The 27562-nt window shown below is 34.4% G+C and overlaps 5 protein-coding genes across 7 annotated transcripts in view; 2 read left to right on the forward strand and 3 right to left on the reverse strand.

Moving 5' to 3' along the window:
* Positions 1-15668, reverse strand: part of LOC132696609 (E3 ubiquitin-protein ligase mind-bomb) — a 261968-nt gene extending 246300 nt beyond the window's left edge. Inside the window, exons 1-5 of the mRNA XM_060661536.1 lie at positions 15653-15668; positions 15349-15536; positions 14269-15267; positions 13884-14205; positions 11338-11624 (exon numbers count right to left, since the gene is read on the reverse strand). Coding sequence (XP_060517519.1) covers positions 11338-11624; positions 13884-14205; positions 14269-15267; positions 15349-15462 — 1722 coding nt within the window. The 5' untranslated portion in view covers positions 15463-15536; positions 15653-15668. The remainder of the gene's footprint in view (positions 1-11337; positions 11625-13883; positions 14206-14268; positions 15268-15348; positions 15537-15652) is intronic.
* A 76-nt stretch (positions 15669-15744) lies between these two features.
* On the forward strand, positions 15745-17600 carry LOC132696611 (uncharacterized). Of its 3 annotated transcripts, none has more exons than XM_060661538.1 (4): positions 15745-15835; positions 15892-15988; positions 16041-16713; positions 16795-17600. In XM_060661538.1, the coding sequence occupies exons 3-4, from the start codon at positions 16122-16124 to the stop codon at positions 17136-17138; spliced, it is 936 nt and encodes a 311-aa protein (XP_060517521.1). In that variant the 5' UTR covers positions 15745-15835; positions 15892-15988; positions 16041-16121; the 3' UTR covers positions 17139-17600. The 3 variants fall into 3 exon arrangements, 2 of the variants coding, with proteins under 2 accessions (XP_060517521.1, XP_060517520.1); XR_009618053.1 differs by having other exon boundaries at positions 15828-15988; positions 16041-16401; positions 16541-16713; positions 16795-16931; XM_060661537.1 differs by having other exon boundaries at positions 15828-15988.
* A 213-nt stretch (positions 17601-17813) lies between these two features.
* LOC132696612 (beta-1,3-galactosyltransferase brn) lies at positions 17814-19061 on the forward strand. The gene has a single exon (XM_060661539.1). The coding sequence runs from the start codon at positions 17955-17957 to the stop codon at positions 19035-19037; it is 1083 nt and encodes a 360-aa protein (XP_060517522.1). The 5' UTR covers positions 17814-17954; the 3' UTR covers positions 19038-19061.
* Positions 19062-19111: 50 nt separating this feature from the next.
* On the reverse strand, positions 19112-19913 carry LOC132696614 (uncharacterized). Its single transcript, XM_060661542.1, has 3 exons — positions 19772-19913; positions 19524-19723; positions 19112-19431 (listed from the first exon to the last, which is right to left on the reverse strand). The coding sequence occupies exons 1-3, from the start codon at positions 19821-19823 to the stop codon at positions 19315-19317; spliced, it is 369 nt and encodes a 122-aa protein (XP_060517525.1). The 5' UTR covers positions 19824-19913; the 3' UTR covers positions 19112-19314.
* A 228-nt stretch (positions 19914-20141) lies between these two features.
* Positions 20142-23754, reverse strand: LOC132696613 (ankyrin repeat domain-containing protein 1-like). The gene is made up of 3 exons (XM_060661541.1): positions 23340-23754; positions 23043-23252; positions 20142-20848 (listed from the first exon to the last, which is right to left on the reverse strand). The coding sequence occupies exons 1-3, from the start codon at positions 23614-23616 to the stop codon at positions 20274-20276; spliced, it is 1062 nt and encodes a 353-aa protein (XP_060517524.1). The 5' UTR covers positions 23617-23754; the 3' UTR covers positions 20142-20273.
* Positions 23755-27562: the final 3808 nt, after the last annotated feature.

Here is a 27562-nt window from a genome sequence, read left to right on the forward strand (position 1 = left end):
TCAAAATTTAATATATTTTCGATAGATAACTCGAACGGCAGTTGATTTTCCTTTAACTCTTTTTTAATGTTTTTAATTTCTTCGAATAGATCAGACGGATCAATTATCGAATTATGTAAAGTGTTTAATTTGGCAAAACTAATTGCGGTCTCAATTTTCTCAAAAATGTTATATATTTAATTATACATAAAGGTAATTTGATTCATTACTACATGTATTTGGAAATACTCATAGTCATTCGTTTGTTCAATGGTTATCTTTTTAATTACTTGATCAATTTGTAATATTTTAGATTTAAGGATAAGTTGGTTATGAGAAATATTTGATATCGAATTTTTAAATGAGTTGATTGTTTTTTCTAACAGTTTTATTTGATTAATTGAATTGGTTCTTAAATGATTTTGGTTTTCTTGCAGTTGTTTGATTTCTACATCGTATTTTTCCGCGTCAGATTGGTCTAAGTTTCCAGTAATACATTTAATAATAGAACCGATTGGGTTTAATAGGCCTCTTTTACTTCTTATAGATAATGGATTGAGTTGACTAATTTGATTTTCAATGCGTTTTTCTAATGTTACAAGAGGGATGACTGAATTAGAATATTCGTGAAAATAATTAGTATTATTTTTAATCTGACTAATTAATATTTTTACTTGATTATAGATTACATAGAATTCAGCAACAGCTGGGTTTAAATCAAAAATTTGTATAAAGGAAAAATGGTTGGAGGTTATTTTTGCGGTACCTAGTTTATAAGGAAGGATTCCTGGATAGTTGTTCAGGTTGTGGATTTTTACTTCGTTTGCTCCGATGTTTGTGAGCCATCTGGAACAATGTTCATTATTTTAGTCTCGTTAACGTGAGTTATTTCTTTTTTATTTGTTTTTGGGTTTTCTATTTCAATTTTATTATTATCTAAAATTTTTGTTAATATGAATGGTCCAGAAAATTTTTTGTTTAATTTACTTTTTCGACTTTCGGTGCGCTTATACACTGTTGCGCCAATTTTTAGTTCTACTGGAGTTTTGTTTTTGTTAATTTTATCGATCGTTTTTTGTTTTTTTTAAAGGGAATCATTATGTACCTTTTCGTAAAGAAGCTTAGTATTTGTTTGATGGTTATTTACGTATTCACAATATATTTGAGAAGGAATTAGGTTCATAGGGTCACGTGTATCAGTGTGTCCTAGTGTTAATTCAAAAGGCGTAAAATTAGTATTTGAGTGTATAGTACTGTTATATGCAATGATCGCATAGGGCATAAGTGAAATAATATCGGAATTTTTATCTATTTCCTTCAATAGGCGTAAGTGTTCGATGAGGGTTGAGTGAAAACGTTCGATAGGTGAATTGGATTCGTGATGACTCGGCGTTGTGAAATGGATTTTAATTTTATGTATTTTTAATAAAGAGTCTAGAACGTCATTTTTAAATTCTGTTCCGTTGTCAGAAATAATTTGTTTTGGTATTCCATAGAATGAAAAGAAATGTACTAATTGTTGGCATGCTGAAATCGCAGTTCCAAAATAGGGCAATGCCTGTCCAAACTTAGAGAATTTGTCAATTATAGTTAAGAATTTTTGTCCGCCGGCAATAAAGGTATCGACGTGTATGATTTCAAATGGTTTAGAAGGTGTTTCAGTTAACATTAAAGGTTGATCTGGTGGTTTTCGTTGATATTTTGCTCGCTGGCAAATTTCACACTCGTTAATATATTTTGTAACATCTGACTTTAAGGATTTCCAGTAATAATTATTTTTTAAGAATTTACAAGTTTCTTCTATGCCTCTGTGATTAGTTTTACCTTCATCTTTATATTTAATTAATATATTTCGTTCTTCCGGTTCAACATTATTTATTAATTTGGTGCATTCGATTAGTTTATAATTTTGAAAATGTTGGGCGATTACCTTTTGTACAATTGGTCTTAGTTGTTGAGATAAAAAGTGAATATACGTCTTTTTGTTATTTAAATGTTCTTTGAAGAATTTTGTTAAACTAATTTCTTTTTCTGGAATTGTTGCATGTAATATATTATGACCGTCGAAGTTTTTAAAGTTACATTTAACATAAGTAGAATACGGAGATTTCTGAAGAATTATCTGATTTGGTTTGTTGTTAATAATTTCATTTAATATAGGTATTCCTTGTAAAGATTCGTCAGTATTTGTACTATGAATTGTATTTTCAAAAGCCGGTCTTAAAAGTTTGTTTTCGAGAATGATTATTTTTGGGCTCCTAGGACGTTTATTTTCTATTTCTTCGAGTGTTTTCGAAATTTCGTTTGAGTCTAATTTATTCGGATCGAAATCGTTGTCTAGAAATTTGTTAATATCAAGATCAATATCTCCAGGATTATTATAAATAGAGTCGGTTTCTAAAGCATTTAATTTTATTCGTGACAAGACGTCCGCGTTTGTGTTTTGTTTACCATTTTTATAAAGAATTCCGTAATCGAATTCTTCTAGTTTAAGTCTCCATCTCATAAGTTTTGAATTTGGTTCTTTTAGGTTAAATAACCAGACTAATGGTCTGTGGTCCGTAAAAATTTGGAATTTTCTACCGAAAAGATACGGTCTAAAATATTTGCAGGCCCATACTATGGCAAGTAATTCTTTTTCCGTTGTAGAGTATTTTTGCTCGGTGTCATTAAGTGTGCGAGACGCGTATGCGACTGGGTTATCGTTTGGTGGTGTGCCTTGTGATAATACGGCACCTAACGCGTAATTGGATGCGTCTGTAGTTAACACGAATTGTTTTGAAAAATCTGGATATTTTAATATTGGGGCATTTATTAGTAATTGTTTTAAATGGTTGAAAGCTGTAATAAATTCGGGGCTGTGTTCTACTTTGGATTTTTTCTTTAGACATAAGGTCATTGGTTTTGTGATTTTAGCAAAATCTTTAATGAATCTTCTGTAGTATCCTGTCAATCCTAGAAATGACTTAATTTCTTTTCGTGTTTGGGGGAGAGGAAAATTTTTTACTACTTTTATCTTGTCAGGATTTGGACTAACGCCTTCTTTAGTGATTTTATGACCTAAATACGCTACTTCTTTATGTAGAAATTCTGATTTATCTAATTGAATTTTAAAGTTTGCCTCCCTTAGTCTCTGAAAAATTTTTCTTAATCGATCAATGTGTTCTTGTAGGGATGTGGAAAAAATTATAATATCATCTAAATATACTAAACAGATTTCGTTTTGGAAGCCTCTTAGCACATTATTCATAACACGTTGGAACGTCGAGGGTGAGTTTTTCAATCCGAAAGGCATGCGTTTAAATTCGAAAAGTCCAGTACCAGTAGAAAAGGCTGTCTTTGGGATGTCATCGGGATGCATTTCTATCTGATGAAAACCGTTAGCTAGATCCAGAGTTGAAAAATACTGAGCTTTACCGAGTTTATCAAGAATATCTGAAATGTTAGGCAAGGGAAATTTATCATCAATTGTTTTTTCATTAAGTTTCCGGTAATCTATGACAACGCGCCATTTACGTTTATTTGATGCATCTAATTTTTTTGGTACGATCCATATAGGACTACTCCATGGGGAATGTGAGGGTTGGATTATATTATTTTTTAGCATTTCGTCTATTTGTCTATTTACTTCGGCTTTATGTATTTCAGGATAACGGTAATTTTTTGTGTAAACGGGGGTTTCGTCAGTTAGATTAATTTTGTGTTTAATTTGATTCGTGAAAGATAATGGCACTTTATCGCAATAAAATATGTCTCGATATTCGTAACATAACTTCCTAATTACTTTATATTCTTCTTTATTACAGTGATTCAGTCTAAAATTTTTAAGATTTTCTTTTTGCAGATTGTCGAAATTACTTATTGGATGTTCGATTAAATTTTCATTGTTATCTTCTATTTTTTTTATAAAATTAGTTTCACATTCATTTATTAATTCTATTTCTAGAGGTTTAATAAATTGTATACTAACAGGATTTTCAGATGTGTTAGTAATGGTTGTTAACGCGAATGAATCGACAATTTTTACTAAAGCTTCGGGCATTTCAGCGTTTACGAATTTTTCATATTTTAAGATTCCTATACCATTTTGTTCTGTCACGGGTATTTTAACTTTATGTGTTGTTCTTGGTTGAATAATAATTTCATCGAATTTAAATTTGGATTCGTCAAAATTTTTATTTATTTTTGGATCCGCTGAGGTGTTTTTAATATTATGTTGGTAATACAGTGGAATTATTACATTCGGTGTTTCCAGTGTAGACTCGCTAATATTTATTTTTGATTTTATTTGTTTCAAAAGATCTACTCCTATAAGTCCATCAAATTTTGGGGAAAAGTTAAAAATATAGAATTTATTTTGTTGATCAGGACAATTGAAAGAAGGAAATAATGGTATTGTCATTACTTCATTATGAACAGATGTTGGATGAGCTGACATTACTGAAAAATTTTCAATATTTATAAAGTCTGGGTAATATTTGTAAGCTAACTGTGGATTTATAAAGCTTTTCGCGCTACCTGTATCTAATAGAAATTGAGCATCAAGTTCAGGAAAATAAACTATTGGAAAATCAGAATGATTATAATTATTAACATATATTGAAGTGTAGTTTTGGGGAAAATTTTGCGTTAAGTTTGGTTGCTTGTATTCGGAGTTTCCTGAAAATTTCCGTCCTGTTCATTATAACAGTAGTTATTTTCGTCTAATTGATATATTTGATCGGAAAATTCTTGTGTATCATAATTTGTGTCGTAGATGTATTATTCTTCAAGGATGGGATATTCGTGATAATAAAAATCATAAGGATTTTCACTTTCAAAATTTGATATTTCGTTGTTTGAATTAGCTTGGGGGGTTGTGGATTGATTGTCAATCTCTTTTGCTAGATAGTAATTTTTATTTGGTTGAATTTGATTTATACGGGTATTGCCTGATGAAGTAACCATAGGTTCCGGTTTGTCAAATTTTGGGGTTGGATTTTGGTTATATTGATTAAACATCGGTCTTGTAATTGAATGCATAGGTCTTTGCATAAATGGGTAAGGTCTTGGATTAAATTGATGTCTTTGGATCATCGGGTTAATTCTTTGAATATTCGGGAAGTTTTGTCTTTGATTATTTTGGAAATTTGGTCTTGGAATATTCTGAAAATAAGGTCTTGTTTGGAAATTATTTTGAAATCTCGGGGGGTTAAAATTATTAAAACTTGGTCGAATTGTTGGCGGTTGAAATGGGCTAGTGAAATTTTGTGGAGCTAATGGGTAATTAATTGGGTATTGACCTAATAGAGGTTTTGGCTTATTTTGCATTGCAACAGGTGTAGTTTTGGTTGAAATATCAACACGATTTTTATAAGCGATAAAATTTTCTTCTTCTAACGAGAACGACATGGCTTCTTCGAGAGATTTTGGATTTCTTAAACGTACAACTAACTGCATATGGTAATTAAGACCGTTTATAAATGTTTTTAAAATTAGATCTTCAAATTGGATAATTTTTAGAGTTTTTATATTGATATCTTCGCATGTAGAGTTAATTTTTGAAAATAAAATACTACGGGCATCTTGCAAGCGTAAACCAAAATTATGCGCACTTTCGCTACTATTGGGTTTCATTGAAATTATATCCTGTAAAAGACAATCAACTGATCTTTGATCGGAGAACGTTGCCAGAAGGGCTGTTTTAATTTTTAACCAACTATCGAGTTCAGAACGAGAAGCTATTAAATCAGCTGCTCTACCAATTAATTTACTAATTATTGTATCGATTAAACAAACATTTATTGAAGCATTTGGGTTATTTACATTTTGATGATTAGTTAGAAAATTTTCGCAGATTCTAATAAAACGATTTATTTGTTTAGGATTGCCGTCGAAATGAGGGATGTTATCCGCTTGGTACCTAACTAATTGAAGATTCACCGTATCCGGCATTGTGTTTAAATTAATGTCAGAATCGGAATCGGAATCAGATGATGTATTAAAATTATCGACAGAAGCTACTCTAGCTTTTAACTCTAATGTTTCAAAACGAGAAATTAATCTTTCCAGTTTGAATCAGAAAAATATTTACAAAAGAAAAACTTACATTAATAGTGAGAGAACGACGATTTTCATTCCTGGTTGTTTCGTTTCTTAATCTAGTTTTCCAATAGGATGAGCGATGCTTGTCTCTTCCCTGGGCTACGTATGAAATTCGGACGATTTTTGTTCCTTATTTCGCACCAATAGGGTTGTGGACGATGCTTGTTCCTTCCCCTGGCCAATTGAGCACTTTGCACCCACTTGAACAGTTTTTTTGTGTTGTTCGGATTTCGCGAATAAACTCTTGAGAGAGACCAAACAGTGTCGATTTTGGAATGCTTGTTTCACGGAAATCCTACCGACTGCGCCAGTTTTCGTCGTGGAAAACGAATTTGATTTTTTAAAAAACTTTATTCAAGCGAGATGACAAAAAAGCTAGCGACGTGGTTCGCACCGTGGTTTTATACAGGCAAATTGCTGACGCTTTGAGAAACAAGTAATATAATATGTATGGGAACCTTTACTCAGCAGTTTACAGTATTAAAGCGTTTATAACTACATCCCACAGTATTAAAAATGGGTATATTACTTAATATCTCTTAGTAAGATCTTTCAGAAAAAATAATAATACCTATATATGATGTTGCATTTAAGGACACCGAGATTTCTCAATTTAAAATGACACAAATACACAATTAAATTAGAACAAAAATGTTCACATTTTCACAGAATTTTTACCAGCTCTTTCAGCAACACCGCGCAAATACAAAATATGACAATATTCCGACAGCTAAATCTATAATCAGGTAGTAATAGATTTGTAATTACCGGTGTAAGGTTATAATTTCAAATTTAACGACGGAGACGCATTTAAATCCAATTGGTCATTAAGTAATAGATTTCAATATATCATTTTGTTAATCTCCATAGCTTCCATGCGTTTTAATTGATTACGTAAAAAGTTGTGCATTTCTGAATTTAAATGAATGGCATAGTTAGACTATCAACTTTTATTTTCATACGCCCTTTTATGTGGGTTAATGCGTTTCTTAAATGTTCTATCTGTTTTTCCGATATAAATTTTTGGATATGATCCACATTTCAACTCCGGATCTTTGTGTTTTTCGTTCGTGAAGTCATTGCTACATAAAAGCCAGCGCTTTTTCTTGTCAAATGTACCGTTCTCGAATAAGATAATTACATTAAAAGTATAGTTATATAATCGTCTAATAATTTTTAATGATAGAAATCTAGTTATAATATTTCATTCTTTTTTCTACTGCCGTCTATAAAATGCCTAATTACACACCGATCTAGCGTACGGGAAGCGACGCTTTACCGCGTCAGTTTCGTTGTTGATGTTGATCTTGAGTTCTTATAATCTTATCTATCAAAGAGGGATCGTAACCATTTTTAAAAGCTATTTTTCTACTCCCTTCTGTAAAATGCCGAATTATACATCGATCTAGCGTGCGGGGCGCGTCACTTTACCACATCAGTTTAATTTCCCACGGATCCGAGTCACTTAGGACATTTCCGGGATTTTACCGCACGGATTTGAGAACAATCGGATAATTTCGGAGGTACTTCCCACGCCTTGAATTTGACGTTTGTCAATTCTGACGGCCATGTCAGTGAATGTACTCGTGTTGTTTGGCGAAATTGTACCCAAAAACTAACGGTCGTAGAAAAAGTATGCAACAAATGCGCTAAACGGCATTTCACTCACGAGTTCGGTAAACTTTTTAAGTCACTCGTTTATTAAACACTCGCTCCGCGCTTGCCAAACATAATTAATTAACCATTTTTCAAAATAAGTCAAATTCGCAAAATTATTTGAAAATCCAATAAAATATCTATCGTGAGATATCTGAAATCCAACGGTTGTGTGAAATCCGGTGTAATAATTTGCCCCTCGAGAAAACCTATTGACTTTTCTTTGCATTTTTTCTAATCCATCTGCATACGCATAAGAGCCGGTACGTTCGAAAAAAAGATGACATTTGAATCACGAAACCTAGCTGTCTATGCGAAGTTTTGACAGGACATGGCGTGACATAAAACAACCAGATCTGTAACAAATCCAGATCGCTTTGGTAATTGTAGAGAATGGGACGGGCCTTTCTTGTAAAGCTCGTAACGCCGCATTTTACAGCGTTTAAAAGATGATTGTTCGATTTACAGAAACGAAGCCGATTCCTTTGATTTGAAACGAAGAAAAAATTAACAAATATAGTTCGGATTCACACTATACCGCGTAATCATTTTGATTAACAGCTAACGAGAAAAATTATATCAAAAAAAAAACGCTCGCATAGGATGCAACTTCAATCGACGAAGGTAAAACCGAATTCGTCCAAAATAATTAATATTACTGATTATAACTGACAATCTGGCGGATATCAAAATTAACAATAACAAAAAATACGCGAAACCGCAAAATCTCTATATAATTGTAACAATAGCGTACTTTAATCAGTCCCTAATAATTCAAAATAACGGCTAATAGACCAATATCACCGCGCGTCCAATAAACCATCCCCCCACCCCCGGACGCCTCTCTCGTATTCGGTAATTAAATTACGGGCTACATTTATACAAACGAATTGGATTCATAACGGGAAAATTTATGTTTAATTATGTGCGGGCGTTGTGTTGTCGGCGAAGCCTATTTTTGCCCGGGAATAATTCAAACCGGCCATCCCCGGATAGATAAAAAAAAGATCGGCGATGTAACGGAGATAACGCGGTGTTGCACGATTTACGACGGCGACGTTGCGCAAAAATAGGGCAAACCAATTTTTGTGTGACTACGAAGATGTTTTTGGAACACTTAATCTTTTGCTAATTGTGTTATTGGTAACAACACCAGACATTGATTATATATTGGACTAGAATGGAACCAAAAATTAAACAACATAATAGCAATGTGCAATTCGTTCCATAATAGACAAATCGACTGCGATTTCAACCATATTTTTACCAAAGAATAATATAAAGCCACATTCTGAAGTTTATTGTAGCGGCAGTCTATTAAAATGGATATTTATGAAAAAATAAATGTTGAATAATATCAAAGAATACTTTCTCCATGATTTTTATAGGCGGTCACGAAAAACTCTGTCTGATCCTTAAAGGAGACGGTGTGGCAACTAACTTCTACTTTCCAAACTTTGATTGATAAAATAACTAGCGATTTTTTTTGCATCTGTCGACACGACATAGCTAATGGACATATGTATGTAATGGTTGAAATAAGTATGGAAACTTAAAAATATTTGCATTATTCATGTTTAAAGTAGGTTAGAGCTTAATGTAAGGAGTGTTTACTAAGTTCTTTTGATCTGCAATAAAGGATTTGTGTTCCCAATTAAGTATGGAAACTTTTTTTAATTTGTGCTCTACATTAGTCACTCTTGATTCCACAATGTAGATATCGTGTGAAAATAGTTATTGATCATGGACAGTCGCCGTTAATTTTCATTTGATTTCAGACAAATAATTGTACATTTATTTAAAAAAGAAAAAAGTCAGTAACTGCACAATCTGTATTTTTGTCTCAAAAAGGTTAACAAAAATATTACAAGAATATGAAAGTCGTGATGATGCAAAAAAATACGTCCAGGTTGGGAAGATCTCGTAAAACTACATCCAGGACTAATAAAACCATTTTCAGAATATCAAAACCCTCGAAAATCATCCAGATAAATTAAAATCGAAATCTCGGAACAGTTTGCCATTGAAGTAACTAGTAGAATGCTAATAAACCGTTTAATCAACGGAAGTCTTCATGGAAGAGTTACAGTTATAAAACAGCTTCTCTTGCAAAAGGATAGAAAGGTCCGAATAGCGATTGCCAGAGGTCAACTGTGTTGGTTGGTTCCAAATTCCAATTATGGAACATCTAAGGCGAATCTAATGGATGTTTTTCTCGATCTGAAAAAATTGACCGACAAAGAGATGGAAACTACGATGTTACCTTTTGCAGAAGAAGGTAGACCATTGCAATAGCAAATTTAACAAACCAATGATCCGAAACACTTATTCAAGTTAGTGAAGGAATGGTTTAGAAAAATGGTTTGAATGGGTATCCCAATCGCCAAATCTGAACCCCACAAAACATCTTTTGATCGCAGTATTCGAATGCATCAAAATACGTTAAAAATCAACAGGACCTTCTTAGTGCCTGTGAATCTAGGCAGTCGCAGAATTCTGCAGAAATGCTATAAACATTTGTTGCTGCTATGCGCAGGAGATGTCACTCTGTCTTAAATATTCCAGTCAATGCAACATCTAAAAATAATATATAATTTTTCTACGATATTTCCAGCTTGTATTTGAAATTTCTTCAAAATTTAAAAATATATCAATCTGAACCAAAAAATTAGAATTATGATGTGTGGTGCCATAATTCGCATTAGCCGATATGCTCATGACATTAAAAGGTTTCCATACTTTTTTCCACCACTGTGAATATATATGCCTATGCCGATAACATTTTTTTTCTCAAAACTGATTTTCAACCGATAAGACCAACCAACCAATAAGTCTTTGTTATAAGTTCAATATGTGGAGATCGTTGTTTAGAAAAAAAAATTATTTGCATGCGCAAAAGATCCTTCCCTTCTGTATGACAATTTTCTGTTGTTAGTTTTACAAGAACGAACCGAATCGTAAAAGCAACGAAATTTGAGTTGATTCGTCAGACTCAGGTGAAAGATTTGGTTTTTGTAACGTTTTAGCTGTACCATAAACGAAGTAAAATCATTTAACTTTGTAATTAGAAATAGTTTTCTTTTTAATTAATATGATAATTAACTTATACAATACACATAAATTTGGATACCACTAGAAGACATAGATATTAATTGAATCAAGACAATGTACATCCATAGAAAATTGCATACCAAAGTATGCAGGCTAGCTTTAATGTAAAATCTCTTGTAGAAAAAAAAAGCTGTGATGTTTTTATGTCATATATAACATAATCGAAACGGACTGGCAACTTAATTTAATCAATTCTATCGTGATGGTAATAAATCAGATGCTTAGTGAGCTCCAGCTAGGTCTTTTAAAAGTTAGAAGCTATTTAAATTAGATCTCTTTTATAATTTTACGTTTCTGTGTAACTTTCGACTTTACCTTGTAATTTTTTTTTGTTAATAAAATCACGTAGCTGTCTAAGTCCTACCAATTTAACAGTGTTCACTGGACTTATATTATCCAATGGCTATTTCACTTCAATAGAGACATAAAAATTGTAAAATAATATGAGGTTCTCTCAGAAGTGGAAATAGATAAAGATATTCCAAAAACAATATTCCAAAAACTCACCTGCAAACTGGGATGACAAGCCAAATCGAGTAGCATCTTCACCACACCTATGTGGCCCTTGTTCACTCCTATGTGTAGGGCGGTCTGCCTCCGTTTGTTGCGGGCATTCAAATCGGCCCCCGCGTGGGCCAAGAGTTGCACCACCGCCGGCTCGTCACCAAACGCGGCGTGGTGAACTGCCCGGTCGCCGTCTTTGTCTTCGATTTCGACGTCGGCATGAAATCGTAGCAAAACGGTGATGACTTCGAGGTGGCCGTTTTGACTGGCCGCTTGCAACGCCGTGTGACCTTCAAAAGCAAGGGCAAAGTCGGTTGGCACGGTTCGAGACCTTCGTATAGCTAAAAAATTTAGTTTGCTACGTTTGTTGGAAGATTAGTTTGAAACTTGTTTCGAGTGTTTGGAGTGTACGCAATTGGTATTTACTCCTTACACGTGAGTTTGAACCCAATTTCGAGCCACTAGTCTGTTGTTTCCTCATCATTTCCTGACAGTATACTATCAGGTCAGTATAATATTTTAGCAAATTGTTGACACATGCCCATAATACAATTGGCGTGCTTTTTTAAGCTATTCTAATACAAAAATTTTGTTGGCAAAAGTAAAAAATTACAACGCTGTGTTTTTACAAGAAAGAATGCGACCCAAGAACCGGGTATTTTTAGAAGAAATTATGTCCCAATGAATGTACGGAAGGATCAGAAAATCTTCTTGAACTATACAAATCACACTATTTACAAAACTTCTGGATTCCTCTTTCGTCAGTTGTTGAGCTGAACTCGCTAACGTTTCGTCAATAATGCTGTTGGCTTCTTCAGAGCTTAACTGAACTGAGGGGCATAAACATCGTTTCGGATGACTGATTCCCATATTGGCGACAGGTAAAGACCTGGGTCGCAGTTAAGATTGTTTGATTGCTTATAGATTTGGATTTCGAATTTTTAGTTAGTAGAAGAATTGATTACATGGAAGAATTTTAATTTTATCGAATAGAATTTTATGTCCGGTTTCGTGATTGTGTTCTGTAACAGCTGATGAGTTTATTTATCTTAGTCGTAAGGCTCTTTCGTGTTCTTTGAGCCTAGTTGATATTATTCGTCCGGTCTCTCCAATGTATTCTTTGCCGGATATGCAGGGAATGCTGTAAACTCCTGGCGTATCAATTTTCTTTTTTGATATGTGGTCAGTGATATTTTTTTTAATGAAAGGGAGCACAACAGTGGCAAGTGTGGGGTTGCTTTCGGACTCATTACTATTGAAAGGTTATGCTGAAGTGTATTTTGTGATGGAACACTCAAAATGATTAGAGAGAAGAGCAGAGATAAGGTGTTTTAATTCGGGGTACAATGACTCGGAGTGAGACAGTTTTACGGCTCTGTAAACAAGAGAATTGATAACCCATGACTTTTGGGTGGGACGGTGATGTGACGATGCATTAAGGTATCGGCCTGTGTGCGTAGGTCTGTATAGGAGGTTATTATTAGTTTCTAATTCAATGGAAAAACTATGTTAGGGTGTATAGAGTTTAAATGTTTAAGAAAATCTACTAGGGTTTCTTGACCATAAGGCCAAATAACAAAAGTAACATCGACGTAGCGTTTCCATAATTTTGGTTTTAGATGAAAGGTGTAAAGAGCTTTTTTCTCAAAAACTTCCATAAATATGACTGGTAATAATGGAGTGCCCATAGCTGTTCCCGGCATTTGTTCAAAAATTTGACCGTTATAAAAATGTTCCAGACAAGCATTTTTCAATTAAGGTGAGAAGTTTTGGTTCCAGATTCTCGGATTTTAATAAATATAAAGACTTTAGTAAAGAGGGATTTTACGTCGAAACTAATCAGAATATCTTGGGTATCTAATGTAATGCTTTTTAATTGTTCAATGAAGTGAAAGGAAATAAGTACAAAACTATCAGTTTTGCTTGTAAAGAGTTTAAAATATAAATTAAACTAAAATTCATGTAATCAATTCTTCTACCAACGAAAAATTCGCGAACCTAGAGAAATCTGGAAGCAACCAAACAATCTTAACCGCGACTCAGGTCTTTACCTGTCACCACTATGGGAATCAACCATCGGAGACGACGTTTAAGGCCCTCCTTTAGCTCCGCCCCTTCAAACAATATATAAGCAGGTACAGATTAGAATGCGAGCCAGTTTCAGTTAAGCTCTGAAGAAGCCAAAACGATTATTGGCGAAACGTTAGCAAGTCTGACTCAACAACAACCGATGCAGTACGAATCCAGAAGTATTGTAAATAGTATTACAGTAGCCTGTGGATGTTTCTTTGAAAAGTTATACAAATAACCTATGTTTCCTCTATTATTTAAGATTAAATGATTAAGCATATCACGACTAGCCATCCAACTCAAACATTTAAGTTTACCGTTTTTACATGGACCAGAAACCAGTTTTGGATTTCTCTCATACTTGACATGCGCACAAATGTCAAAGGTCAAATTACACTTTTGTTACGATTTGTTGTTCAAGTTTTTACTGTTCAATGCCGATTCTATGAAACTGTAAATGTGAACGCAAAATCTTTTACCGGCAAAAACTCCATTGACGTCAGGCCCCATACTAGTCCCGGGGCCGTTGCTCTGCTTCAAGACTTCCTCGCACTTTTGGGAATCTCCATTAGCAGCAGACTTTACCAGCTCCTCGTTCACGTCGCCTGAAACGTGGGTCTCGAAAAGTTTCTTCAGCAAAGCGCTGAGGCGCTCGCCGCTAGTGGTTCCGTGCATTGTACCATCCTTGCTAGCGAGTTTAGTGACAGCTAACGGATTATACGTCCAGGTAGTGTTACAGACTTCCACTTTCAGATCATTATCATTGTAGATTTGCTGAACATGGCCCACCTTGCCCAGGGTCTAGAAAAAATAAATCCAATTTTAACATAACCTGAAACATTTCTATTGAACACAGCCACATACCGCAGCCATCCCATCGGCCCAGTCTCCATGACCCCTCTGCAGCATTTTTACCCTCTCCATGTCCGAACAAATCTGAACCACATCTCCAACGGCAAATTGTTGCTGAGGTGTCTCATTAAATCCAGCAGAATTGGTGGGGGTAGCCACTTTTGTTAGAACTGCAGGATTAAATGTCCAGCGATTACCGCTGCTGTACGCTACAACTATATCATGATCTTCATCAATGCCTACTACAGTACCGATACTGCTTAAGCATTCAAACATGCCATCGGTCCAGCCTCCATGACCATGTTGTAGAGACTGGACTATTTCAAGTTCTAGGTCAACATTTACTTGATCTCCTATTTTCAGTCCCATGGGTCTGGGACTGGGACCTTGCTCTCCTAAGCACGGCAAGTGATCTCGATACACATTCTGGCCTTTGGCGTCATTTACAACTTTCAAGTCGGCCATACCTTCAAATCCCACTCGATACAAATTTTTTGACCCATTATCCCAGACTACATAAGCTGCTGATCTAGGACTTGTCGCTGACCAATCCTGCACTTCTTGCACTTTGCCGCGACGTCCGTTACCGCCGTCCTGATCTTCCCATTGCCAATCGACACCGCGCACTACCCGAGCTCCGGGAAATATACCACGAATAGCAATCTTCTTTGTTTTACGTCTTGGCTCTAGATAAAAGCGTTCTCCACCGGGTGTAGTGATGCGGTAGAATCGATGTCGGAGCTGATGCTTATCGCCATGATAGCAAACGGAACAAAGATCATAGTTGCCACACTCTGCGCATTTCCATCGGATACCGAATATTGGTTGCTGTCTGCAAGTATCGCACATGGTGCCCTCGTGCTTTATCCCCGTCGGGGCACTATCCAGAATCCGTAAATCATATTGACCCGAGCAACGGTAGTTTGCAGCAGTTCCATTGTCCCAGACGACCACCACTTCGTCAAGAGATTCAAAGTTTCTTACAGTTCCCACATGACCCTCTCCTCCATCCTAAAAGGTTAATCTTGGTCATAATTGCTGAGTTTTGGATTTTGAACCGCAACTTTAACAAGAAAATAAACATAACCCTACCTGCTTGCCCCATTTCCAATCGGGACCTCTGATTACACGGGCCCCCACGCCTTCCACTATTCGAGTGTTGCGCGGAACCCCAGATGAAGTCCCAACGGCATTAGCGATTTCCATTAATGCCTTTTCCTTTTAGTTATTTGGAGAAATTTCAAAATAAACATCAGCTGTTTGAATGTCACTACACCGCCCTAGAACAAAAAGGGCATAGAATAAATTCAATTCACATTTCTCGTTGCGAATCAAATTCTGATAATTTCATTCGTAAAGAAAAACCGGTATTTTCGGGTTAATTTTTGTTAGTTACTTTCTAAAATTCCAAGCTATTATATTCCCATTTTTTGTCCTTTTCATGCAAAAGGAGGATTCAAAAATTTTTGGGACTCTTTAGCCTCTTGTCCATGAAGCGCATAGCCAGAAATTTGTATTAATCCACAATTGTTTATGGTGCGCGGGGTTAGCTGACAGGTGACATCTCGGCATATGATACGTATGATTGACAGCGACATTTTTTTAAGCCATGTATTTTTTGTCCAAATTTTGTAGGATATGCGTTCAAACGGGGGTACAGTTGATAGACATCGATACGGTCGACTTCGACTCAGTGAAATTGAGTGACAAATTAGAATCATGTGCAAGACTAGTAAATAAAGAAATTTTGAAAAGACTTTTGGACCTATTGATTTTTGTTCTAGGTCGTCGACAGCGACAGCGTGTCTTCAGAAATATGTGTTACTTGCGTAAGCAAATTGCGACTCTCCTACGAGTTTCAAAACATGTGTAAAAAATCCACCAAAGTAATTCATGGGTATTTGACTAAATTGATTGGATCTGACAGTTGTATCAACTTCACAAATACTAACCTAAATGTCCTAATACCTCCCTTAGAAAGTTCAGAGCTGGAAAAACGCGAAGTTTTGTCAAACCAAGAAAATACTTTTCGCAAAAGGCAGAGGATAACAAAAGAGCAGAGGTGTTCCTTATTAAAACAGCTTTTGACCCCTAACCAGAAGTTGAAAAAAGAGAGGGATAAAATATTTTACTCTCAGAGTGGAGGTGATTATGAAAAAGGTGGTCTGAAAAACATTATTAACTTCACAAAAAACTATGACTTTAGTTTGTGCTTGGATAAAAATTCAAATGTTGAAATCACTCCATTAGAGAGGTTAAAAGCATTTTCAACAAATTATTTTAGGAGAAATTTTGATGAGTTTCGAGAGTCAGTTTTGTGTGTTATTGACAGCCAGTATGACGAGGAGAGTAGTGATGACGGCAATACAGTAGACGAAGCAATATTAAAATTTGAAGAAGTAATTATTGAGCCAGATATCAAAATTAAATGTGAACTCTCGGATTGTGAATCACAAGGTAAGGTGATGCATCTAAATGATTAGCTTGTACACTAAAACTGCTTAATATTTGTAAGTTGAAATATAATGTAACTTTTAGAAACTCAGTATGCATGTGATTATGTAGAAACAATGTATGAAGAGGATGTAAAAATTAAAACTGAAGAACCAGATCTGAGTGTTAGTCATTATAATTCAGGTCAAGAGGATAGAGGTAGAGTTACTTCTGGTTCAGTCAATTTATTAGACAAGTTAGTGTCCTCTTACCCTTACTGTAAAAAGGTATTCTCACGGAGTAATGTCCGCTGCCGAACAAGGAACCATCCATACATAAACCCTACACTGAAAGACCAGTTTTTGTTTCAGTGTTTCAAGTGTGACAAATGCAACAGGTACTTTAAAAGCCAGGGCTATTTGAAAGCTCATTCCTCAAAAGTCCATTAACAAGAGTATGAATACATTTTTAAAGTATTTAGTTGTTGAAAGTTCAGTTCCATTATTACTGTTAAATTTAAGATGGGAGATATATTTTTATCTGCAATTATTCTGTGATCTGTATTCTGATTCTGTATGTCCATTTTATAATCTGTGTGTTATTAGCTAAGTGTTTTTGGTTATGTTAATGTTTTCGGCTGTCTCTGAAATCTGAGAGTATGACTCTGACAAAAGGTGTATAAAAAAGACCCGTTGTATTTTTATTTTTATATTCTCTCGCGATGTTTATGAGGTGATAAAAAAAGGTGATTAAGAAACCGAATTTTATTATATTTATTTTGTTTTGTGCATATTTTATTACATTAAAAATGTTCCAATATTTGTTTTATGAGTTTTTTGCCCCATTTAATATTTTAGTTTAAATTCATTTGTAGCTTCTGCTTAATGCCCATAATAACTATTTAATAAATATTATTAAAATCACAAACGTCATCTACATAAATATTGAACAAGGAAAATCAATATAGGCACCAACAACACAGAGAAACTTTCTCTATCCTATTAAAGGCATAAAATTGAAATATTAATATTCACTTTTTAAAATTATTACCTACCCACGAAATATATGTATAAAGAAGTGGATTACGTATTTTGGTCCTTATACGACTACCCAAAGGAGTAAAGCGTTGCGATTTTTTATGGTCTGTGACTCCTAAATATTACCTATTTTAATTGGATGATCTGTGACTCGTTAAATAGATTTGAGTGGAAGAATCAAAAAGAAACCGGACAAATGCCTCCAAACTGCCTCTTAATGAAGTGGAAATGGCATTATCTACCAAACGAAAGTGCAAATACTTTATATTTACATTTGTTTTGTTAAGTTTGTTGTATGTATTTGGCGTATTTCACCACCCTTTAGAGAAGAATTTTTACTCAGAATTTCGTTATCCTTATGATGGGGACATTGAAGATTTGGTCAGCAAATTAAGGAATAATTTGACGCCTTCCGTTAGCCCAATAAACAATTACCGATTTTATTACTACAAAAAGTGTACCAGCAAATGTATTGATGTTACTGATTTAAGAGTAGTATTTCTCATTAAATCATCCCCACAACACTTTGAACGTCGAATGGCAATACGAAGCACTTGGGGTTTTCAGCGACGATTCTCGGATGTAGAGATGAGAACTGTGTTTTTCGTTGGTATAAAAAGTGAAGCTAAGCTACAAAAGTCGATAAATGAAGAATCCCAAAGATACAGGGATATTGTTCAAGCCAATTTTACTGATACCTATTTTAATAACACCTACAAGACAATGTCGGCGCTTTATTGGGTAGCGCAATACTGTTCAAATTCTAAATTTTATGTTATCGTGGATGATGACTTTTACGTTTCTGTGAAAAATATTTTAAGGTTTATTAAGTTTCCTTCACAATATCCAAAGTATTTAAAGGAGCCATGGGCAAATTTTAATTTTTTAAATAATAAAATTGGAAGGGCATTAAAACTACACTTAAATGAAGTTAGGCTCTATGCAGGTTACACCTTTGAATCAGCCCCCCATAGACACCTGACAAGCAAATGGTATGTATCTTTAAAGGAGTATCCTTACCATATGTGGCCCCCCTATGTTTCTGGAGGAGCAGTGGTTTGTTCTAGAGAAACTTTACTGGATATGTATTTTGCAAGTTTTTATACCAAACATTTTAGATTTGATGATATTTATATGGGATTATTAGCCTTTAAGGTTAAAATTGAACCATTTCATTCAGAGGAGTTCTATTTTTGTAAGAAACCATACAATAAATTTAATTATGAGTATGTGATTGCTTCTCATGGATATGACAACCCTAAAGAACTGATTAAAGTGTGGAGTGAACAAAAGATCCTAGGTAATGCATAACGAGGTGTAGTAAACAGTTTAATTTGGTATAAGTATATGGAATGTAATAGATATACTATTTCACAATGAAAACCTATAAAACAAACAATAATATATTTGTACAAATTTAGAAAAATAAATTATGCTATAAAGCACTTGTTTATATTTGCCAACCTTAAACAGACAAATTTTAAATGTGATGCATGTATTAAAATTCAATTATTTAAAGTTTGTCCATTTTCCTGATACATACAATTTAAAATAGTTGCTGTTAGACTTACTCTACTAAGAAGATAAACTAATAACTATTTTCCTTAATGTAAGGCACAAAAACAACCCCGCTATCGTTTCCTGTGCATAATTTATTTGCCTCGTGCTGTGCCACTTGTAAAAGAGTCTGGCTGCTTTCTAGTATCTAAAAACATCAAAGTATTTTTAAAATTATAATGCCCAATTTTTTTCTATAAACAAATCCAACCGGAATATTATTATTTTTATTTAGCCTACCTTTTTAAATCCCATTTCGGTTTCCTGGATAGTTTTATCATAATTATCGAATACCATCTTGTGGTGTTTCAAATTATTATTTAAGATGTTCATTTTTTCTTGTAAAGCTCGCAAATTTTTATCTAAAACTATTTTCTCCGCTTCCTCACGACGAATTATCTCAATAAGTTCGTTTCTTTTCACTTTTAAATCTTCTAAACCTAAAATTTCAATGTTAGAAATAAGATTTTTAATTTAACTAATCTAACATTTAACAAGTTCCTGATTGTATGTTTGCAATGCAGCACCGTGTTCGGACATTGCATCAAATCAACAAAAAAAAATTTTAACGTTCAACAAAAAAGGTAAAAAAAACATTTAAAATACTGCTATTAATCACAGAACAGACGAAAAAATGATTACATTTGGTCAGTGTCGGTAGAAAGTCTCTTTCTTCATTTCACTCCTAGGTTAGGTTAGGTAAAGATATAGTGATCATTCGGCCAGAGCTAGCCATCAATGCTTTCTAGTGCGATTATTTATTGAAGCCAGTGATATTCTCTAACTAGTTAAAACAAGTTTTATTGCCAGGAATTATAAACGGAAAGGTCGATAAAGAAAACAAAGTATTGACGTCAATTTACAATTGTCATTTCAAGAATACAAAAGCGTCATAGCAATTTGAAGTTACGAATAAAAGTTGTAAATGATACTGTTATTTTCAAATAAAATGGGATATAAAAATTAAAAATAAATTAAAAATAGATACGCTCACATACAGGGTGACAAAAAATTTAAAACGGGAGGGGACAGGAACATGGCGGCCGAGCTATTGAGTCTCGCATTCAAAATGTCGTGCCGGATAGAGGCCGGCGCCATGTTATGTGATACTTGACGCGGGGAAAAATCTGGAGGAAAAAATATTTGCGGAGTAAGGTAATGGACTGTTGCGGGTGTAACTGATGAAATATTCGGCGTGGCTGGTAAGACCATCGGCGAAACGTTGGTATATTTTCTTTGCAATTGCATGTGAGGTACCGAAGCACTATCGACTCGGAAAAATTGGGCGAATGAACTCAACGGCGCCTGAGGCGACTGATTGCAGGTGAAATAGTACTTAGGCGAAGGCATTTGCGACTGCGATCCTTGATTGAGGGTTTGAGGTCCGTGACTCAAGAATTTATGTTCCTGGTTTACCAGTTGTTTCATATGGACGCGAATGGTCGTTATATCTTGTGGAGTATGACCGAGATAGTTTTTCATGGTGTGATCCGCACCCTCACCCAAAAGCAGTTGGAAAGCCTTCGAGTTTTCCATCGCCGTGGCAAACATTAATGGAGTAATATCTACGAAAAAATAGAAATTCACGTTTTACTTGTCAAAATTAAGATCTCGTTTGAAATAACTGCAACAAAACGACAATTTGATAGTTTAATTAAAAAAAGGTCCCCAACAATTTTTGTGACATTTTCATTTGGGCGGCTATTAACTTTAACTATTAAGTGATTATTTTTTTTAATGCACAACATAATACCCCAATCAAATATCATCCAATTTAAACATACTATTGAAGTTCATAGTAAATCCGAAATATACAGAGTATCCCGAAATTAGTGGACCCAACTATAACAGCATATTCTATGGCCAAAATAAGTCTTAGTTTTCTTTGGAAACAAATGACAAAAAAGGGCTGTTAATTATCTCTTCTAAAAACGCCTCATACATATAAAAAAAAAACAAATTAAAAAGAAACTTCCAAGACAACGTGAACAAAAAACACCATAAATGTCAAACTGACAACAAAATAACAATCTTATCATTTCTGTTTGAAAGGCTATTTTTCAATTATTGATAAATAAATAAGATGGACATGCTAAGCAGTGTATATCGTGTACCTTTTTCTCGTAATAGAACACCGCTTTTCCGGTTTTATAAGAAAAAAAGTCTAAAACACAAGCAACAAAAAGTTATTGCGGTTTTTATTTCATGTACCCCTCGAAAGTTACGCCCCAGACCAAAATTTGACATTTATAATTTTAGAAGCAAATTCAGCATGCCAAAGCTGGGCTTATTTTGGACATAATAAACTGTTTAGTTTAGTTAGTTTAGTCCACTAACAGTAAAGACAGGTAAGGATATTTGCTATGGGTAAAGTGTTAACACGGCTAGTTTAGATATAGTATACAAACTGTCCATAGGTCTGGTTATTTTGACGGAAAATATTATTTTACTTAAGTATTCGTTGAATTTTATACGAGCCAGTTAGTTTACAAATTATACAACATTTACCGCAAAAGTACAAACCAAAAGAGAAGCATACAAATTAACCAGGGTTTTTAGTTTGCTTACTTCCTCCTACATTTACCGTGGATAGTTTTTGTTAGACTAACCAAAAACACCGTGTGTGTATGCTTTCCTTGTGGATTATACTTGGGCGAAAAATCTTGTATAGTTTGTTAGTTATTGGATGGTAAACAAACCAATCAATATTTGTAGCTTTTTTCTTAGAATTAGTGATTAGATTCAGTGACATGACCGTCAGAATTGAGAAACGTCAAAATTGAAGTGGTAATATCCCTGAAATGTCCGAAGGAGGTCGGGGGTAAAATGACACTTTTCGCATGCTAGATCAGTGTGTAATTCGGTATTTACACAGAAGGCAGTATAGAAACGGCAGTTGGTGGTTATTAAACCAGTGACTTAAAAAGTTTTTCTACTTCGTTCTCTAAAATACACCGATCTAGCGGGCCAAAAGTTTCATTTTACCACGTCAGTTTCATTTCCTACGAATCCGAGCCACTTCGGACATTTCCAGGATATTACCGCAAGGGTTTGGGAGCAATCGGATGTTTTGAGAGATATTATTAAACGGTTTGAATTTTATCGTTTGTCAATTTCGACGGTCATGTCAGTGAATGTATTCATGTTGTTTTGCAAAAATGCTCCGAATAACTAAATTTTTTAAGTCGTTTGCGACACTTTTTGCATAATATACTATTACCAAAGGTGTTGAATACTATATTTTTCCTACAACCGTTAGTTTTTGGATGCATTTTTGGAAAGCAACACGAATACACTCACTGGCATGACCATCAGAATTGAAAAACGTCAAAATTTAAGCCATGTGGAAATATCTCTGAAAGCACTCGATTGCTCCCAATCCCATGCTAGATTGGTGTATAATTAGGTCTTTAACAGAAGGGAACAGAACACCACGATTTTTAGAAAAAATAACCAAGTTAGCCAAGTTAACACTTTAACCGCCATATATTTACCAGAGGTAGATATTGTGTCACTGTGAAGTTTTATCCGAAAAATAATTGACCACTGAAAACATGGTTCGGAAATATGCAACCAATTATACGCCGGCGTATTTTTTCGCCACTTGTGAAGAAAAAGGCCGCTTTGTTCACTGTTTTGAATTAAATTTTAATCAAAATTGCATACAAATATAGAAAAATAATGTGTTTTTCAGTTAGTAATCAAGAGAAAACATTGAAAAATAAAATACCCTAAAGAATAAATAGTATACTCTACTACCTGCAATGTGAGTCTTGGCATTCAAATCAAACCGCTTTTCCAGTAGGTATTGCAATATATGATCGTGGCGAAACAGTACCGCCATCGATAAGGGCGAGAAGATAGTTTGGAGGCTTTGTTTGGAGATTCCTCCTAGCAACAGGTGTTCCAGAATTATTTGCACCATCTCTAGGTTGCCGCTCGCCACGCATATCAAAAATACATTCATACCTGCAAATGAAATATTATTTTATTATTACGGACTTCCAAATTATTTTAGATCAAATTGTCGAATAAGTCAATGCCAAACGTTCCTACCAAATTTATTTTTTCTCGAAGCGTCCGCCTTGTAGTCCAGAAGAATCTTGGCGGTGGCTAAATGTCCCCTACGGCAGGCCATCATCAGCGGCGTCCATCCCAGATAATTTTCTACGTCCGCTACGGGCGACTGTTTTTCCAAATAACTGACGACCGACTCGTCTTCCCCATTGGCGGCAGCGTAATGCAAAGCTGTATTCTTGTCGTCGTCTACCAAAATGGGGTGTGGACTTTTCGGTGGCACTCTCGGTTCGGGGTCTTCGCTTGACACGCTCATAATCGGCTTCCAAAACTCTTCCTTCACCAGAGCGCGTCAAAAGTTAAAAATACAAGAACAAAGTACGGGTAATTTGTCACAACTTATCTATCTGCTTTGCGTAGACACACACTTAATAAAACCATATCGAGAGACGGCTTGGCGATCTGTGGTTGGAATAAAAAAGTCAAAATGGAACGGGTAAAAACTGCATCGTTTTTCTAGTCACATTTTTTTAACACTCTATTCACGCCATCTAGAAAATCGATCTGCTAAACGTTAAATGTTCAGCAAGACTAGAATATTATTTATCTCTCTCACGTTAAACGATTTGTGATTTGCGGGATGATGACCCTTAAATCATCAAATTGACAAAAAACTTTCGAAGCTATTTCTTTAAAAAATCGCTATCACTAAACGGACACTCACGGTTCCGCCGATGTTGCCTGTTTATTGAGGGAGTCCGCTTCACAAAGAAAATTACGACATTTTCTGATATATTTATTAATAAACGTACATGGTTTTATTAATAATAACTTAACAGGACAAACCAAAAGGAAAGCTAAATTACACTCAAAAATTAAAAATCATTAAAAAAATTCAGGTGAGTTTTAAATTATACCGTAAATATACGTCCTTGAAATCCGGTTAAATCAACAATAGTTCAGTATAAATCCTAATAAATCCCTACAAATCTCCGTAAACCTGAATAAAGCCCTTTAAATCCTATATATTTTTATGTAACTTATTGTTTTTATTTCAAACCTGGGAAATAACCTAATAATAAAAACGTGGTCAAAGATTTGGAAAAAAATAGGATATAGTACCGAATAAACAATCCAAGGAAATTTTTCAAGGAAAATTCCGCAAGTTGTGTAGGTCCACATCTTCTGGATTTCTCCTGCGTCGATTATTGACTGTGTTTGGCAAAACGTCAGCGATATCTATCTACAAATCGAGGAAATTTATTTTTTATGTAATATTCTTCTTCTTAATCGTTCTTATCTTAATCTTAATCGTCGACCCGTTCAAAGTATGGGGCCATCATGAGTTGTGTTTTGTGATAACTTTCCATCCCTCTCCACCAATCGTTGTTCCGGTCTCTTTGATGGTCTATGTACTGTGTAGTAGGTGATTTTCTTCGAATGACGTGTCCAAAATAACATGTTATCTTCTTTTCTTTATGTTAAGCTCATTTATAATTGACTCATTTAATCTTTAACGAATTTATAGTAATCTCTCCTCCAAGAGAATATCTCAAACGTATTAATTTTGAGCCTATCAACTTGAACCAACATTCCGAAGCATATAGGAAAAGAGAAAAAATCACCGGTCATAGCGCCTTTAGCAATTGCTGCCCGTATTTTCATTTCTTCAGTACAACCTCCTGTGTTTATCAGAGAGCCAAGGTATACAAACTGCCTAAGCACATCGATGTCCTTTTGATTTCTGTTTTGTTGTTCTAAAACCATGATTTTTCTTCAATTATTCTTAAAAGTCCAACCAGTTCTTGTTCACTGGTCCTCCGTTACAATTAAAGGTAGCTTTCCTAATGATGGGTCGCCATTTGCACTGAAGAGGGGAGGAGTGACAACCCAATTAATAGTCAAATGCCTTGCTATAGTCTATGAAGCAAATATAAGTAACAGTGTTGAATTCCCTTGACTTTTCTATTAATTGTTTTTGTCAATTATCATCACGGCCGTAACATTATCAATACCATGTAATTTATAGATTTTAATTTCCTTAGAGCTGTTTCTAATTCTTCTCTCGATATATGGGGCTCCTGTTCAGCGTTGACAGTATACTTTCCTGTTTCTGTCTGATCATCGGACATTAGTTTCTGACAATACAATTTCCAACGTTCTAGTATATCCTCTTCCTCTGTACTCCGATTTAATGCAGTTGTTATTAGTTACGGGTTATTTGATCAATTTGAGTGAATTTTGATTTCTTGGCATACTTTCTTAAGTTAACTTTTTTGTCTTCCCTGCATAAAGGTTTTATAGTCATTTTTAGTTTGTCGTTTAGTGTGCTTTGATTGTTTAGACCTCCAGACCTCTTCTCTTTCTTGAATTTCAGTCCATGTGTCGTTATTCATCCATATTTTTCTGTGATCCTTATTGTTTGGCTATTAACCTCAAATAAGATGTCTCTCATTTTCATTAATATATCATTTGCTGACTCATCCGCATCATTATTCTTTTCACCTAGTTTCTCATTTTTTTTTTCATTTATTTAATGTTATATATGTATATGACATTTCGACCATGGAATTACGGGAAGTACCATCAATATATTTTTTTTAATTTCTCGTAAATCATACGTCATAATATACTGCGTAAAACTTGAATTATGAACTGGAATGTTGGGGAGCATATTTTTTTTGAAGATTTTCAGTTTCTATAGCATTTTCAGAGAGCGCTTCTGTAACTAATCTATTTTGTATTATTTTCTGAACTATCTGAGCTACCTACATAACTTCTCTGGCTGCATACTCCTTTGGATCTTAATAAATTTAACTTCTTCTGGTGGGTTAATTTTTTTATCGCCTTGTCGCAGATGTTACAACAAAACATTTTAGTCTGTCCGTACTCACTCTATTTTTGGTTTCACCGAGGAACCAGCAGAGAAGATGCAAAAATATTGCCAAGTTTTAATTCTCAAAAGGCATAAATGTTGTCCATGAAGTAATGCGAGAGGGAGTTTTTATTTAAAAATTGTTGTTAAAAAAAGTAAATTATTTTTATTATATATGACTATTTTTTTAAAATATGGAATGAAATACAAATTAATTAATTAAGCAAGTATTCCAAAAGTAATGTCCCTGCGAATCCCTGTGAATTCTGTACTGTACTTTATAAATCCCAGATATTTACCCTTCGACCTTAGTATATAAGAACAAAACTACTTTTTGATAAACTCTAAAATGTTCTGTTTTGTATTTTTTTCTTTAAAACAGTAGAATGATAATGGTCCTATACATTTTTGAGGTGTGTTGCCATCTTTTAACAATGTCATCTTTTCTCTCTTTTTCGATGCAGGACGGGTTTACATCACTTTTTCAATTTCATCGTCAATGTTTATATAGCTACCAATTCGAACATAATTTTCAAGATTTTCAAGACAATCTTCTAGGCCACATTGAATCGATATAGCATTTTTCTGAAAACTAGCTTTATTAAATCCATTTTGTATCATTGCTGACGAAATTTTATTCCAGGCGCATTTAATGTAATAAATTGCCTCCAAAACATTTACGTTCTTAAACACGATAACAGAATCACTTTATCAATTAAAACTCCCTTAGTCATAGAAGTGATTTTTTAATTTAAAGGAATAGGCATGAACGTACGTCAAATTACAGAAACAGGAAAATTACATTTCACGTTGCTCTGTTATCAAAACGAAACTTTCCAATTTCAATTCCTAACCTAGTAAAATAATCCTTAAATAATGTTTTCCCCCATTTCATATTCTATAGCTCGCAATTTTCACTGGTCGGTATTTTTAATGCAATTTCTAGAATTCCGTTTTTTGTTCTGGAATGTTCCTCATAACAAGGTTTCTCTTTTATTTTCAGCGCATAATCGTAAATTGGCATAAATAGAATAATTGCCTTCTTATTTTGATTTATTAACGCCCCCTTCAACAATTTAAACCTTTGAAGAACTCGTATGTGATAATAAGCGACTGCGCATAAAATCTGCATATTAAAACAAATTTAAAATAACTTTCGAGAACAAGTGATTCACGATGTGTTAGTATAATAGGTTGGTTATCAGTATTTTGTTAATTTTTATTTTGTATGTTGATACATTAAACGTTTAACGATTTAGTAACCAAGTCGAAGCTGCTGATAAAACTAAATAACAAACGTTTCCCTACTAAAAATAGCCCAGATATTTTCTAGAAATATCGACTGGTTCGTTGTAGGTACGACAGACGTCAGGTGCTCCGTTTGCAA

Source organism: Cylas formicarius, unplaced genomic scaffold, assembly GCF_029955315.1.
Source record: "Cylas formicarius isolate icCylForm1 unplaced genomic scaffold, icCylForm1.1 PGA_scaffold_1__22_contigs__length_36826433, whole genome shotgun sequence".
NCBI lineage: Eukaryota > Metazoa > Arthropoda > Insecta > Coleoptera > Brentidae > Cylas > Cylas formicarius.